Source organism: Chelmon rostratus, chromosome 11 (genome assembly GCF_017976325.1).
Source record: "Chelmon rostratus isolate fCheRos1 chromosome 11, fCheRos1.pri, whole genome shotgun sequence".
In the NCBI taxonomy this organism is placed as follows: domain Eukaryota; kingdom Metazoa; phylum Chordata; class Actinopteri; order Chaetodontiformes; family Chaetodontidae; genus Chelmon; species Chelmon rostratus.
This window is the reverse complement of record NC_055668.1, coordinates 11,675,487-11,692,393: the sequence shown is the minus strand read 5'-3', so window position 1 is coordinate 11,692,393 and position 16,907 is coordinate 11,675,487. Positions and strand designations below refer to the sequence as shown.

The 16,907-nt window shown below is 38.7% G+C and overlaps 1 protein-coding gene across 1 annotated transcript in view; it reads right to left on the bottom strand.

Moving 5' to 3' along the window:
• eys (eyes shut homolog) overlaps positions 1-16,907 on the bottom strand; it is a 144,009-nt gene that overhangs the window by 58,586 nt on the left and 68,516 nt on the right. The window contains exons 28-35 of the mRNA XM_041947814.1: positions 12,980-13,151; positions 12,551-12,629; positions 11,881-12,080; positions 8,092-8,216; positions 7,407-7,531; positions 6,748-6,961; positions 1,099-1,289; positions 856-947 (exon numbers count right to left, since the gene is read on the bottom strand). Coding sequence (XP_041803748.1) covers positions 856-947; positions 1,099-1,289; positions 6,748-6,961; positions 7,407-7,531; positions 8,092-8,216; positions 11,881-12,080; positions 12,551-12,629; positions 12,980-13,151 — 1,198 coding nt within the window. The remainder of the gene's footprint in view (positions 1-855; positions 948-1,098; positions 1,290-6,747; positions 6,962-7,406; positions 7,532-8,091; positions 8,217-11,880; positions 12,081-12,550; positions 12,630-12,979; positions 13,152-16,907) is intronic.

Below are 16,907 nucleotides of genomic sequence, written 5' to 3'. Positions count from 1 at the left end.
CTCTCCCCAAACAGAACTTCTGCTAAAAAGTGATGAAAAGGCCTCTCTTCATTTAAGCAGAGAGTACAGGGACTTTGTTTAACATTGCAAAGTAAACTGATTTGATACGAGTTGAACATTAGCCACTTTGTTTCAGCTTCCAGCTCATACATAATAAACTTTGTATCTTGAAACTAAACCACAATCTTTCTCATGTCAGAATATAATGGAGAGGGCTGGCAGCGAGACTGCACATGGGCTTAGGAACAATATAACTAAAGGGGCCACAGCCTCACTTTAAATCATTTAAACATTGATTTTGTGCTCGGCTCCTGCTTGTTAATCTTTTCGTAATGAAAAACTGCAAATGAAGACTTTAGAACAGCCAATAAAACATGGTCAGTGATCACTAATGCATTTTAATAGGCACATTCTGACGTTTGTTTTAGTTCTTTAAAATGGTAAGCCCATTTGCCCATTCGTAATAAAATCTAAATTCTCAGTCTGGTGATTCTTGCCAATTACATATCTTCTCCCAGTATTAGTTACAGCCCTTCTCCACAAAAAAAAACAAACCTGTCACACTTGAAATGTGTGGATAACCAAGGATAAATTTAATACCACCTGAGGTGCAAAGACTATTTGAACAAAACTTGTATATTACTAAGTAGCTTATCGTGAATGTGTCTCTTTTTTCACACTAGAAAATACTCTTCTGAAACACATACATAACACACTGCAGATTGGCTTGATGTCTTTGTTAACACACCCTGTAAATCAACAACTGTCAAATGAAATTGCAACTTATTTACCTCTGATGGAAACATTCACACCCAGACTCACAAGGTTAATTGAAAAGAAGAAAAAAGAACATACCTGATATTAACAATGTGAACGTTGCCATCATCGACATGTATAACTGTACTGATCTGTGTAACCTCCTCCTCCTCATTACAACAGAAGGCGTACTGAAACATTAGACAGAGAGACCATTCTATGAACCGTATAGACTGACTGTACAACAGATCACTTTCATGGGCAAGCATGAGGAAAATCCATGTGATGACTATAAAACTAGCAGGTAATCACGTACAATAACTTTTTAACTTGAGTTTTTACCTGCAAGAGTCCATCCAGGATGAAGAGTTTCATGAAGAAGAAATGACCGTTGGCAGGTCCTTGGTCCACATAGAGTATAGTTCCCCGGGCGGCTTGAGTTTGAAATCTCAGAGTAATGTTGTTGAGCGTGCTGAGGTCAATACCCTCAAACTCCAGGTATGAATTCCCAAAGTACTGCAGGTAGCTTGAATCTAGGAAATACGAAAATACAGAAAGCTGGATTCACTCACTTTCTCCGCAGGGAGGTCAGTGCACGGGGTGAGATACAGAACAGCAACCTCAGAATTATTTAAGCTTCCGAGTCAGGCTAAGGACACCTCAGCAGGGCAGCTACCGTTGAGGCTTGACCATGCACTTTCTGGTTTTGGGTGCACACACTGCTGTCTTTTACTCCGTAAAATGTAAATGTATCCATCAAATAACCTTGGCGTTGTGGATGGAATACAGCTTAAAGAGATTAGTGCAGGCGATTCAGTGTGGGAAGCAGAGACAAAAAAAAAAATAGCTGATTATTATTTTGAAAGTAGGAGAAAAGGCTTTGAGGGCTCTTGGTAGCATCACAGTTTTACTTATGCTCACTGTACAGCCATACTGTAAATAGTCTTATTTGCCAAAAAGATGTGAAGCATGCAAATGGCACTATATTAGCCGAGAGAGGAGTCTTGGCTGAAATGAACGTATTCGTACAAGTTTATTACATGCCTCATTTTATAGTGGAATAACTTGGCTTATATCATCCATGAGAATGGGCAATTACGGGATATTTCAGTAAAAGTTCCACTGCCCGCAAGCTTATTGGGGGTAGTGACGCAGACAAACTTAAAAGACTGACTCAGACTGCAATTGGAGGCAAGCATTAGGGCTGCTCATGCTCAATATATTTCTCATTTGAAGGAAATAGTGCAATTTGTTTGGCAAGAAGTCAAACCCGAGAGGCTCTTACAATGAGAAGCATTCCTGGATGCACCTGTCTCATGCTCTGTCTCTTATCTGGGAAAAAAAAAAAATCATTACACTGGAGAAATCAGCAAAGCTCCTTTAAAGTTGTTGCCGTGATTAATCGGGCAGCTGCAAGTGAGACCTTTATCAATATTTGTTACACGTCAGCTCCTAATAGGCCAGACGCTCTTTGATCTGACAGTGGGCCCCTCAGGGCATTTGGCAAACAAGCTAACCTAAATACCCCCTTTTTCTCTGGAGAGCAATATGACCAATACCCTGAGGAAAATCCCCTCACACACAAAAAAGTGAGAATTATCAGGAGCAGACCTACTGTGATCTGTGAATTAATGAGGATAAATGCACACAGCAACAATGCTGCGCTGTCTTCTGCTTCACTCCTGACAATGGGGTTTGCCAATGCTGATGATGGAAAATTACCCCTAAGAGACAAAGCTATTCATTAATTTTAAAGCCTTGTTTAGTCTGTTGTAGGCTTTGATGCAGTCTGAGGCTGTTGCCAGGAGGCAGTATCTTACCTCATTAGCAGTTAGCTTCAGTCTCTCCTTTAAAGGTCTCCTGTTTTAAACCACTACCTTACATTCTCACACCAGATTTCTCATCCACACGCTTCAAGTAACTGGTCGGTTAAATCTAAATTGAAACTGTGCACAATTTAAACTGCATCCTAATTTTTTTCTTTTATGTTCAATATCTTGCTATGCACAGAATTTTCTTCATTTTCTTTACTGCTGTTATAATAGCAGGAAAAAGGAGGGCTAATATAATGCTGACCAGGGAGTTTGTCACTGCTGTACTCTGTTCTAAAGCTTTTCTAGTTTCAATAAGGGAAATAAAGTTGTCTCAGTGGGAATATACCTTGACATAAATCTTTCAGATCAGATTTAATTAGGGCCCGTCTTAATACATGCCCATAAAAGAGGTGAGAAAATTGATGAGTCATATTTAATTCAACTTAGAAAGGTGGAGCGCCATGTTGCAGCACAGACTGTGTGCAGATGTCAGTCAGGTTAAAGCACAAGATATTCCACTGGAACGATATATTTGGAGAAATACGAACTTTAGATCAATTAATAAGAGGATAGACTTTGGACAGCGAGATTTAATTGATATGGACGTAATGTCCCATTTATTTTAAAACAGCCAGGATACGAGTACTGGTTTGTGCCTGATTTATTGGGTAAAGTAATAGACTGACTGATTGAACTTGTCGCATGACAGAGATAAAATACTGCTGAGGACCATTCTTGGACCCTTGCAATTTCAGAGCCCTGAGGGAAGGCAAAAGGTCACCCTGTACTGTACCGACAAAACTGGCAGAAAATGTCTTATATTCAAGATATGTTATGTAAGATGATTAATTTGAATATCATTATACTGCTGAGCTTTACAGAGGAATCAGTTCCCAAATATATATAGCTTTTTTAATATCTGGTGTCTAATTATATCTTTGTTTGGTTTTAAAAATAACTGATGAAATCACTCCAACACACTGACAGTTACTGTACAGCACACAGGCCACCAACTGCAGCTGGAAAAACACATTGAAACACAGCTTTTTTCATTTCACCGAGCCTCAATGAATATTCATAACTGTGCACTTAATGCGAATGTTATTATGACTCACTGGCAAAGTTGTGTCACTGAATATATCAAAACGGTTGTACGCACGCTAATCAGGCACTGCCAACTCAATTATGAACAAACTAAATAAAAAAAAAAAAAAAAACTAAAACATGCTAACATAAAGGAGCGCTATGCAGAAAAAATGTTAGACTGAAGGTTAACAAGGTGACTTCCCCGAGACAGGTAGTGCATGTTTAAAAGGGCCCTCCGGCTAACCTCTTACTCATCAACTTGATTTTGAGGAGCTTAAGCAATTTCATTTCAGCTACACGTGGCAGCAAAAGATAACAGCTTCACCTGTGCTGTGGTGATCACTCCAAGGAAAGTCAACCAAATTGTGGCTTAGCGGCAGTAAGCCTCCCTTCACCTTCCTTTCTAGATTCCCATCAGCTCTCACATTGTAGAGCTAAAATACTGCTTAGCTCAGCATGGCATGTACAGTGATAGGGGAAACAAAGAGAGCCAGAAGACAATCATCTCAATTCGTGGAATAAGGTGGCTTTTTAGTTGCTACGAGTTTCCTCTTTTTTTTTGTCTAAAAATTAATGTATGTATAAAAATTCTCAAGAATTCATGTTATTTAGATGTTAACAAGAAACTGTATCCTCTACTGTCAGTGGACCATATAAACTACCCTCTCTATGTTTAAAATCCATTGACTTGCTATATTTCAAAGGTTGTGGAGCAGTCTTAGGTTTAAAGGAGCACTGTCTGAGTCTATTTCAAGCAGCACCAAGGGCACTGCATGCGTTTAGATGGTGACCTAGTTAGATAAACTCATGAGTTTCTGGGTCCTCTTACTTTAAAACTTATTTACTTTGATTATGCACGTATACGTAAAAGACTAAAGAGATGTTTCGGCGTGTAGATGCTCGGGTTTGTTTTTCTTTAACAGTATGTTGTGGGTATATTTAACCCTCTCTATACCGGTGCACTGGATGATGGCTGGATCAGGTGCAGTGGGGAGGACTCCATTATGTTTGGCCCACAGTGATTTTCAGAGTGTCGCACTGAATTGGTTCAAGCTCGTCTGTGTTCAATAGATCTGTTTTACAGCTCTGTGAACAGTTTCAAAGGTAGACAGGCCTCATCTGTCAAGGAGTAACAATCTGCCCAGTGCTCCCAATTCCTCCTCTCTCATAGATGACTGAATCCAATACCAATAATGTTGAACATATTGTCTTCTGTGTCTGTTCTTTGAGTGTTAAAGGATATAGTGCCAAATACTGATTGGATTTATCACTCTTTTAAATTATTGTTCTCAACAAGAAATAGAAAATGCACTTTAGTGGCCAATAGGAATCTAGCTTTTAACAGATTTTTTTTTTCCCTCACCAGAGCTGCACAAACTATGCCAACCTCTCAATCAAACCAAATATATCATTTCCTGCTATGTTCCAAAGGCTCTAAAATCACATTTCGAGTACCAGCTCAGCAGGAATCTCCTTGTATTCGAAACCGACAAACCTTGTGCTGCAAAAATGCTTGGTGGGAAGGACAAGGGAAGGATAGCTTTGTAATTTGTCAAAAAAAAAAGAAAAAAATCCCTGGACCATCATCAGTACAAATTGATTGGTGTAATGGCTTATCAATTGAAATAATTTAGTGTCACTTTCTTGCCACATAATGTTAATGGAAGTGATAGCATAGTAATGGGGGCAATGACTTGACTGAGAAACATTAATTTATGTTGATACACTGCCATATTTCAGATGATCTATCATTAGGGTAACAGGTGTTATTCTTGTTAGTGAAATAATTGTCCATCAAAATGATTCCCTCTCCAGAAACTGTGGGTCTGTGCTTCACTGCATATAAAAATAATTCATAATGATATGGATCTTCTTCATATAAGAGAGGTAACATTAAAAATAATGTATAACAACTCTGAATACACAGACAGGTCAGAAAATGACAAACTGAAACATCTCAATTGTATGCAGCCTTTGAAGTTATACGTCTTTAACAATTAGGACCTAAAGTAAACTGCATTTAAATCTGCTTTAAAGAGGATAGTGCAGCACACTGAATATTGGTGGAAGAAGTACTTGGATCCTTTACTTGAGAGAAAGTAACAATTCAACAATTTAAAAATACTCCATAAGTACATAAGTACGAGTAGCATAATATACAGTAGTATCAAATACTGTATCAAAGTAAAAATACTCAATCCACAAATATATTACCATTTTGTTAAGTCAATGATCAAATATCATTAAATTGTTATTGCTGATGAAAAAAATATGTAAGCAGCATTTTACTGTTGAAGTTGGTCAGAGGGGAGCCAGTTTAAATAGGCTACTAAATATTGTTACTTAGATAAAACCACGTGAGGGGAAATGTCTCTTTTGTGAAAGTTCAACAACTCATAAGCACCACACACGCACACGCACACATACACCGTTCTGACTGGCTGCCTGTGGGCCGCCGGACTATTTATTGTTGTTTACCTTTCTTGCCATCTAATGACACAAATGCTACGTTCACGTTTATACTCATATTATACACCCATAGAAAGCTAAGATTCCTGGTCCTCACTGACCAATTATAATCTGTCATATGAAGCCTAGCAACCAGAGAAGCCAATAACAGTCTGAGTTTGAGAGAGGGGTCCCTGTTTCTATTTCCGTGTGAGGAACGAGCCAAATGCAACCGATTTTACAGATGACTGAATAGCCAATGAAATTCTAAAAACGCTGATATGCTACTTCAGTGGATTATTTACAGCACCAGATACCTCAAATCAAGGATTTCAGTGGTAAGAGGGATATTACACATTTGATTTGAACCATGCATATACTCCAATTGGTTCAAGAATAGCTATTAGTTTACTTAGTTAGCTTTGTAGAGACATCATAGGCTAATTTTTACTGGACTGCTATGGGGTTGAAATTTTTGTTGTTACATTTAAGATTCCAAGCGTCTGCCACAAGGGCCCCTACGCCTATGGATAAATGTAGTGGATATTTCCCTCTGAAATGTAGTAGAGCAAAAGTATAAAAGAGCATAAAATGAATAACTGCATGCACTTGTTTGTACATGCCTGCGTAGTGTGGTCTGTACCTGAGGACTGCTCAGCTGCTGGTGTTGGTTTGAGTGTTGGCGTCGGCACTCTGGGTGTGGAGCCGCGAGTGATGTTCTTGACTGCAGTCGTCAAGGGAACAGCATCCGTAACAGGAGGCAGGCAGCTGACCTTGTTGATGCCATCTACACAGGAAAATGCTTCTGGACATGGATTCAACAGGCAGTCATCATAGTTGTGCTCACAGTTCCTCCCCTGTGTATGTAAAATAAACATCTTCTAAATGTGTGGAGTAATTCTGCCATGAGATTCTAAATGGGACATGATGTTACCAGCTTGAAAAATAAAGGTTGCATATAAGGAGCATGACATTGTGTAACAAAAACAAGCCTTTTTCATAAATGTGATGCAAGATAGTATTTGATTCCAGACAGTTTAGATTATTTTCATTCTTATGTGCAACATGAGTAAAAAAAGGCACATGTCGTCCTGTTATTTGTACGAGGAAGGCATCGGATTCACCTGCTTACAGTGAGACAAATAATGATCAGACTACATACAACAAAGAATAGGGCAGCCACACATTTTTAACAGCTGAGTAAACTAGTGCCAAGAGAGGACAAGGGTTCAAGAGGGTAAAGGTTGATAATAATATAAAAAACAAAAAAGATGGAAATGGGAATAAGGTGGAGAGCCTCACCACAAATCCAGGACGACAGAAACAGGTGTAGCCATAGCCTGGATCATTCTGAATGCATATCCCCTGGTTGCAGGGCTGTGGAAGGCACTCATTAATGTCATCCTCACAGTGAAGGCCTGTCCAACCTGCCAGGAACAAAAGCCCACAGAGTGCCGTGGTGAGCCCAGGCTCTCCCACTTCCACCCTCTGAAGTGAATATCAATCAGATTCTCCTACATTGATTTGCTTCTTTTTGGGTTCACACACATACAAAGACAAGAAAAGGCTTTCACTAAAGAGTAAGATGCCACATACATTTTAATGAGCCCCGGCTGTATCGTCTTTTTATCACTGTCTTTTTTAGTACTGTATAGCTACAAATTTCTCCCTGGAGAAAAGTAGTTTTGTATGGCTTTGAGGCACAGAAGTTATGTAGGCATTATGGTAACCTTCAGTGATACTTTATATGGCCCATTTCAATCCAGTATGGGTGTTCTGTAAGTATTAACATGGTTTACATATGGTAAACTGTACTCCACCGCATCTTGGGCGCAGTAAAAAAAAAGCCATCTAGTCCAAGTCTTAGTAATCGTGTTCTTGAGCCACAAAGGTTTCCTGTAAGAGGACTTTTAAAGGAAAATAAACTGCTCCGGTTGCCTCATTTCACAGCAAATTGAGAGACTCACAGGATGTTTGAGTGACTCACCTGACCTGCAGTGGCAGACGTAGCTATTAATAAGATCTTGGCAAATGGCACCGTTGTGGCAGGGCGCTGAGCAACATTCGTTAACATCCACTTCACAGAAATCCCCCATGAAACCTGGTGGACAGCTAAGGAAACATAACATACTTTAAAACTATGAGGCTGTCTCACAGAGCTGTCACTTCTTTCGTGTGGGTCGGACACACTGTATCTGTAAGAACTGCTGGTTTTCATTATTTATCAAAAAAGCACCACAACTTTTTCTAGTCAGTTGATTCATATTTCTGAGAATATTATTAAAAAACAGACATTTTTTGGAATCTTGAGAGACAGAAACGGAATCAGTAACGCGAGCAATGAACTGAAGAGTGGGCTGATTTTAAAGTGCAGTAGTGGGCTGTTCACACATCAACTCATATTAACCCAAGTGCACTGCTCCTGGGCAATATAATGTGGGACCGCAGGGTGTCAAAATCATACAAAATATGAATATAAAAAAACAAAACAGAAATCTCAGTGACATAACCTGCTATCATTTGCTCATACATAAAATAATAACACATGACTGTATAAAGGATGTTACTACATGGGCTCAGGAACACTTTGTAAAACTGTTGTTGGCAAACACAGTTTGTTCACAAATGACAGCATCCTATTTTTTTTTATCAATCAAGTTGTATGTCAAACATACTTACAAAATAGTAACCTACTTTCTGCTGAACTCAACATTTCCTTTGCTTGTATCACGATAAGTGTGAGAATTGTTTGCTTCCTATATAAAAATATCCTCCTCACTTTTATTGCATTCTACTATATCTGAACAGCTCAAGTCTGTACATCCAGATGCTCTCATAAAAGGAATATTAATTCACAAGTCAAACTTGCACACTGTCACCTTAAAATTCATAATAAATCCAACAACAAATACACAAATCAACAGTGGCACACTCATGACAAAGTACTTTGGAGTTCTGGCACCAGACATTGTTGCACCACCTGAGTGAAGTTCAGAGAAAACACTGTTCTGCAGAGTTAACAGATGATGTTGCTAATGCACCGCTCTCTAGCTAAGGGCCCTGGCTGGACTAAATCAATATGGCCCTCTATGTGTCAGTGTCATTAACACATAGATGGTCATGGTCCAGCGTGCCAAACAATGGCAGAAAACTCACTGCTGGAAACTCGAGTTAAGTTTACAGATCACAAACTTAAAATTGGAGACCTTATTTGAGGGGAAGATAAAACAGAATGGATTAATTCAGCAGTGCATAAAATCCACAGGTAAACAAAGTGGAAATATTTAGGTGTGGTAATGGCTTTCTCTTGTGGAGTTGGTGATTTGCACAGGATAAGCTGCACCTTGAGCAAAGAGAGGTACCACTCGATTCTGCAGATGTCATCCCCACTGGCTTGAAGTTTTGTAGAAGCGCAGTCATTTTCCAGATGGATAATGAGTCTGATCAGGCATCAAGGCTACCTGAGGCCACTGAAGACCAAGATGTGCTGGCTGGCATAGATTTTCGATTTTCCAATTCACAGTCACCAGACCTCAAACTTACTGAATATCTTTAGGAATATTTGACTCCAGAATGTGACATGAGCAGAACATTGGGAAATAAACAATGTAGATTCTCATAGTTACAAAAAAATAAAAAATAAATAAAAGACTTTTTTTAAAAAACTTCAGAAAAAGCTAACAAACTCTATATTCATGAGGCTAAAATTCCTCTTTTGGAATTTGACTTCCGTTGTTAACTGAGATCTGTGAGGCACGGTTGCTTTAATCATGCAACACTACAACATCAGAAAATGGGCAAAGGGCCTCATGCATAATCTCTTGGCTGACCAGCATAACAGAGAGAGAACGGAGTGCCTTTGAGGACATTTGCGGAACAGGTGCAGAATTGAATATGTACCACTTCACACATAACATGCACATAAAACAACACTTTCATGTTTTGTAGATGTGGCCCAGCCAAGAAAGTGTTGCATGACTGATTTTATATTTTAGGCCATTAGTCAGTGCACTAGCCTGACCAAACCGTTCCCATTGAAGTGGAAGAAATATGCGGATGTACAAAACATTGTTGCCTCTTTGAATGGGATTTTAAAGTCGCAGGAGCTTCCTCCACCAAAAACACCATACTGGAAGTTGCTGTCATTCAGATCGCCAACACATCTTTTAGCCAACACTACACGGACTACAGCATAATCTGTGTGATACACAATATGTCAACACAGTAATAAATGGGCAAACTGCTGGTTTTCCATCTATAACTCAAACTAATTATGTCTGTAAATAAACCCCAAATCAAACAACTTGGCTGAATCTAAACAAAGTCAATAAGCAGTTAATAATGCACTGATACCACAATAAATTCCTTTGATGTCAACATTCAGTGAAAGAATCCTCTGTTGTGGAAAGAGCACACGATGCACAATCATCATATTGCAGATCAGCAGGACATTAAAGGACACGGTTAGCCACAAAAGGTGTGTATTCACTAGGTTTATCCTTGCACACACTCACCTGTAAATGCACAACATACACTATAATGCTTCCCTGTAATACATACACAAATTAGCCTACAATGAAGCAAACATCATAAAAAGTGCTGTGCTGAGGCAGTAGGCAGTCCGGTGTGTCAATACCGTAAAGTGCACCAACCTATTTGGAATTGCGGTCGTCTCGGATACATTAAATCATGACAGCGAGCAGCAGAACATCAGCACAAGGTTAGACAATGTAATTAACTGTAAGGCATCCGGGGAGCTGCTGTGTCAAATCTGCACACTCTTACGACATCCACCTTGTATTCAGATACACTTCATCACTCAAGGGAGAGCGTGTCAGCAATTAAAAAGTAATGATTCACTTGCGACCAACCTGGAAGGCAGCTAAGCACGTACTGTAGCATCATTCTTGGGAGGCAAGATGCATGTTTAGTTAGAGAGAAGCATAATTCCTGGAATAGAATAGGGGAGGATGCAAATTCAGATTTTAAAGTGTTATTCAAATTTTACAACAACTCCTATTGACCCTTTACTAAGGCCTGCATGCTTAATCACTGCTGCTACACATGTCAAGGCACATATGCAGTTTACAACGATAACTTACTCACCATTTCCAATTACTTTTAGATCTTTGACTGAAGTAGACAAAAGCAGGCGTCTTAATTCCAGCCAGCGACTGAAGATTTTGCAGGCTGAACTGCAAACTGTCACTGGCAGCTATAACTACCTTCACAATTGAGCTAATGCTAACATTAGCTTGATGAGTTGATTGAAAACACTGTCTCTGGCAGATGTTTTAATGTTTAAAGCTACATGTCCGTGGGGAAAAGCCAGCTTCATCAGCTGATGATCCATGGAGAAAATGCGCAAATAAAGCAACAGCATTGTTGTCATACTGCAGTGTAGAGTAAGTTTCTATTATTTTAAATCTGATGAGGAAAAACGTCAGGTCAGACTTTCATTTTAACATAAACCTGTTTGGTTACACAGTTGTTATTTCAAACTGTACGCTTTCACCTCTAACATTACAAGAGCATGGGTTTTAGGAAACTGATGCACTTGGCAGCGTGATGTAACGTTGGCATGTGACCTCGTCAAATCCAATAAAGAGCTGAGTAGAGCTGCTAACGTTTCCTGTGCATGAAGACACATTTAAACTATCTGTACGGGCTGCACTCAGCAAGGCATGCTGTTCCAAGTACGATGACTCCATCCAGGGACAATCATTCAGTGTCATTATATCAAAACAATAAGACTTTTAACAGTGGTTCAACTCACCTGCAAGTAAAGTTTGATCCTTCACCATCGATGCACGTGGCTCCATTGAAACACAGTGAGACATTAAAAGCAGCATCTTTGCAGACATCTATATCGTTCTCGCAAGCTTTCCCTGTGAAACCATCCTGACAGAAGCATGCGTATTTATCAATGAGATCCACACACGAGCCTCCATTCAAACAGGGACTGGGAGCACAGTCCTGTGAATGAAAAGACACCAGATGCTTACAGGAGTGAGGCACTGTACCAGTTACACAACATATTTTAACAGACACAACCATTAAATGCATGATTTGCCATCTACAATGCATAATGTGTGGTTAAAAAAGGCAAAAAAAGCAACTTTTTTTAGTTAAGAATGAAATGCAGGTACTTAAAAAGCAGATGATCTGACTATCCATTGAACTACATGCTCACACAGACCCTGTAAGCAACTCAATGTTTTATCTCAAGAGTCCAACACAAGCGGTGGCTTTAATCAATTAAGCATTAGCAATTTCTTTTAATCAGGTATTTGTACACTGCTTACATGATCCTGATAGTTCAATTGACTTATCTTGCAGAAAGAATCAATAGAGTTAGTGATACCAAAGGCCACACAGAGATCAAAAACATTCCCCAGAAATTCCTCTTGAACATCTAGCAGGTTTATTAATAAAGCTCAACTCACGTCAATATTTGTTTCACATCGGCTGCCGGTCCATCCAGATTCACAGAGACATGAGTATGAATATATTCCATCCTTACAGCTGAGAAGGTCACAACAGATGTTAGAACTGATTCACCAAAACCATGAACTACTTCAAGAAATCAACTAAAAAGCATTTATATATGTAGGTCTTTTGCTGTATAGTTCATGCAGAATGCTTAGAAAAAAGACAGTCTATTGAATGTGTGAGCATTTCCCCTTCAACAGAATTAATGACTATAATTTAGAGACCACTCAGACAACCTGTAAGTGCGTCACATTAGCTCCTTACAACATGTGACATATGTCTGCACTCACTGCGCTGCCAAGGAGCATAATTAAAAATAATTCAATGCCATTTCTGCACAATTTGCAGCGTTTCTGTTTTACATGACACAGAGAAATCTGTACCTCCCATGAAGACAAGGCGCTGACATGCATTCATCAATGTTGGTTTCACAGTGGAGCCCACTGAAGCCATCAGGACACAAGCAGTGGTATCGATTAGGTGCGTCAATACATCTTCCTCTATTTTGGCATGGGTTTGAAACACACTCATCGATGTTAACGTCACACCGTGACCCTAGGAAACAAAGCATATTTCAGCAAAACGTTATGTATTTAACAATTTAATGAAAGAAAGGTTTTTTTTAGTACTTGTTTAGTAAAAACCGTGCAATGGGATGTAAAGCTGGGGGGCAGTCAGGAATATGACAAACTGACTTTAGAGTTGGAGAAGTAGGTTTGATTCCTCTGTGATGTGTGGGTTCAATTTTAATTAAATCATGTTAAATTTAAAAATTCTCAAAGCCTCCATATAAGTCTTCGGAAAGAAACAAACAACCTAGACATTTAAAGGCTGAGTTTTGATAATTCTGCAAAGGCTTTGCTTCTGGCATAGTGACCTTTGGGATATGAAATTTCATCCCTTTTATAATTAGCATTAGCATAAATTCTTGAGTTATGGACAAAAACTCATTTTGTGAGGTCACTGTAACTTTGACCTTTGATCACCAAATTTTCTGAGTCCAAATGACCATTTGTGACGTATTAGAAGAAATCTCTTCAGGCGTTCCTGAGATATTGTGTTCATATGAATGGGATGGACATACAGACATAAGTATGTATCTGACACCCAAACCAATAATACCTGTGGTGCAGAGGCATAGAAGAACATAACCTTTATCCTTCAATGGGTTAGAGTTATATATTTGTCATTGTCAAAATATGTAATAATTATCTGAAAACAGTATATCCCATTGTCTGTGTAAACCTTGTTGTCAGCATAATTCATTATTTTCAAAAGACGTAAAGGGTGTGTTTCACATCCAGGTCACACTACTTACCAGGGTACTGTTTTTTTCTTTACTGACATTAATATATTTTTGAGGTTGTGTGACTGTAAACTTGAGACAAGAGATCCATTATAGTCAGATATAAGAAATTCTGTGACTTCCGATAAGGCTGTCTGTCAAGATGTACTGGATTGAAAGTGATCAGCAAGCAAATCAAACATATAATAAAAGTGTGATGGTTGTCAGTTTCTGCAAAATCACTCCACAAAAACTTACATATAAAAAACAGAAGTATGCAATTTGTAGTTAACAGATTACAAGATGCAAAACATCCGGTACAGTCTTTAAGAGCAAAATACTGTGTAAGCGTACTGTCCAGAAAAAGCTGCCTCATGACATGTTTTTCCTCTCTGGTCTCTTCAGTGTCTTTGAAATAAAGTGATCACAGACTGACAGGGATGGCAAACATGAGCATGCTGTGCATAGTTTACTGGCATTGCATTAAAAGATTTCTGGGTTCTGTAGCTCGAGTGTATTTTTTATTTTTTATTTTTTTACCTCAAGTTACCTCTAGCTCACACGTTATTTTTCTATTACTCACAACATACCTCGAATGCTTTTAATGAAAAGGATTTGAGATGCATAATTCAAAGTGGCTTTAACTTTTGTGTCATGAGTGTGTTTGACACTTCATTAATTATTACACGGTGAAACATCCTTTAGTTTCTTCCTGGCATTAGCTTTAATTATCAGTATCCAGCTTAAACAGCAACTAAATCAAAGCATGAAGCAGAAATAATATCTCCTCCAGGAAGTTTCCACCAAGTTTGAAACCTCAGTTTGAAACCTTAGTTAAACCTTAGTTAGAACTTGTTCAAACGGTTTTTGAATTTTAGGGGATGAAGAGGGATTATGTGACTGATAATAGTAGGACTAATGACAAGGAACAGAGTCAGTTTGTTAAATGCAGCATATAAATATAACCACATACGTCTAATGAAGGATGAGTCATTGATTAATTCCCTGTACTAAAAACAACGTCTTATTCTGCCTCGTGAAAGTAAACAGGCTGTAAAATGTTGACCCACTAACATCGAAACTGGATTTGGCGATCTATTAAGCAAAAAAATCCCAACATCCACTGGTTCCAGCATTTTCTGCTTTTCTCCACTTTTTATGACTGTAAATTGAATGTTTTTGTGTTTTAGTCTGTTGGTCAAATATAATGAAGCAATTTGAAGACATCACCTTTGCTCCGGGTAAATCTATTGACTAAATATTGGATTGCTTTAAAAATTGATTCCTGGATAATGAACATAATCCTTAGTTGTAGCCCTAAGATAGGCAGTAAATCTTAACACTTAGATGTTAAGTCTAAATTCAGCAAAAACTAGCCTGCATTGAATTGAATTGACATGTTCTTGGTTTTAGGCCCCACTGATAATAGAGTGCTGAGAGGAGGTGTAGTACATCGCAGTAACAATAAACAGATGAGGAAACCAAATAATTCCTCTAAAAAACAACTTAATATAAGGATGCATAATGTCTTTAAGTGGCCTTTTTCTGAAACGTCCGTTTCCATCAGAACAAAGTCAAAGTGAAAGAATGTGTGGTGTTCACAGTGTAGTAACAAAATTAATTCAATTAATCAGAAAGAGAAAAAAGGTTGGTGCAATGTAATGATTACATGATCTGTATGACCCCAGCCCAGTGAAAGAACAGTGCATGCAGCAACAATCGCTGGCCCCTTTAATGTCCCAGCGAGGGCTCAGTGAAGTGCAGTGCTGAACTAAAGGAAAAGTGTGCATCACATGCTGCACACACTGTAAATCCTTACAGCTGACTACACAGCGGCACGTCTTGGAAGGCATGCTCCTCGACAGAAACTGCGCAAAACGTGCTGACTCAAAGGGAACACATGAATTATCCTCAAAACAACTTACTGTATATCTTCACCCTCCATCAGCTGCACTTAAGACAAGTCTGAAGATTCGCTAAGTAAGTCAGCTTTATCCAGAGAGTTGACGATATTCATTATTTATGCAGACCTCACAAAAATAGCAACAAGATCACAAAAGGAATGAAGGGGCGGGGAGAGCTCAAGCTGCGAGGGAAACACCAGATAACAGAAGCCGTCAGAATTAGTCTTCCTCCTGCCAACTAATCAGAACACAAGTTGGGAAAACACACGACTGTTTATAGAAGTCTAAATTGTAGCATGTACTGCCTCAAAAGCATCCACAAAAGTGACTAGATTTGATGAGGGGTTACAAATGAAATCTTGGGTTGTAGTTTTTGTAGTGATGTTTGTATGTTTTGTCACTTAAGTGGTAAAAAGATTATCTACTACCCCTAAACTCTATTTGAGATCTCTCTGAGAAATTATGGCTGATCATTGTTTATCAATTTGTTCTTGTGCCAAACTGATAACTTCTTTCATTTAGCCAAAAGGAAAGATGCGCTGCAGCTGGAAAATTTTATGTTTATGACCGCAAAGGTTAAAAACGATCCCTGAACCCAAAATAATAACAGAAAGCTGCAGCAGAAAATGAACTATGGGCAATGTGATACACAAGTGTGACGAGGGAAATGAAGCAATAAGTGAAAAATGATGGTGGGAAAATCTCTTATTCATTTAAAAGACACATTTTTACGACACTTCTTTCTTTTTCACATTATCCATAGACGGATGCTCCCATTCTCCACATATTCTGATGCTTTTATTTAGGTTAGAAGTCATAAAACACTTCAGGTTCCGAGCTGGCATTTTACAACCAATCTAAAACATTAAGAGGGCTGAACTTTTAATGAGACATGGAATTACATGCTGAATATTCAATGCTGCAGACTGGTCAACAAGGGTCTGAAATACTTATTAAGATGAACTTTGATGAAAATTTGAGTAATTAAAACAAGACTACAAAGTGTCTTGCTAGTCCGGTATCGCGTGACGGATTAGTGACAGAGGGATATGTAATCTGAAATCAAAAGAACTGAGGCTTAATTGTGACAAAACCTTAAAATGTAGATCAGCTGTTTTCTTA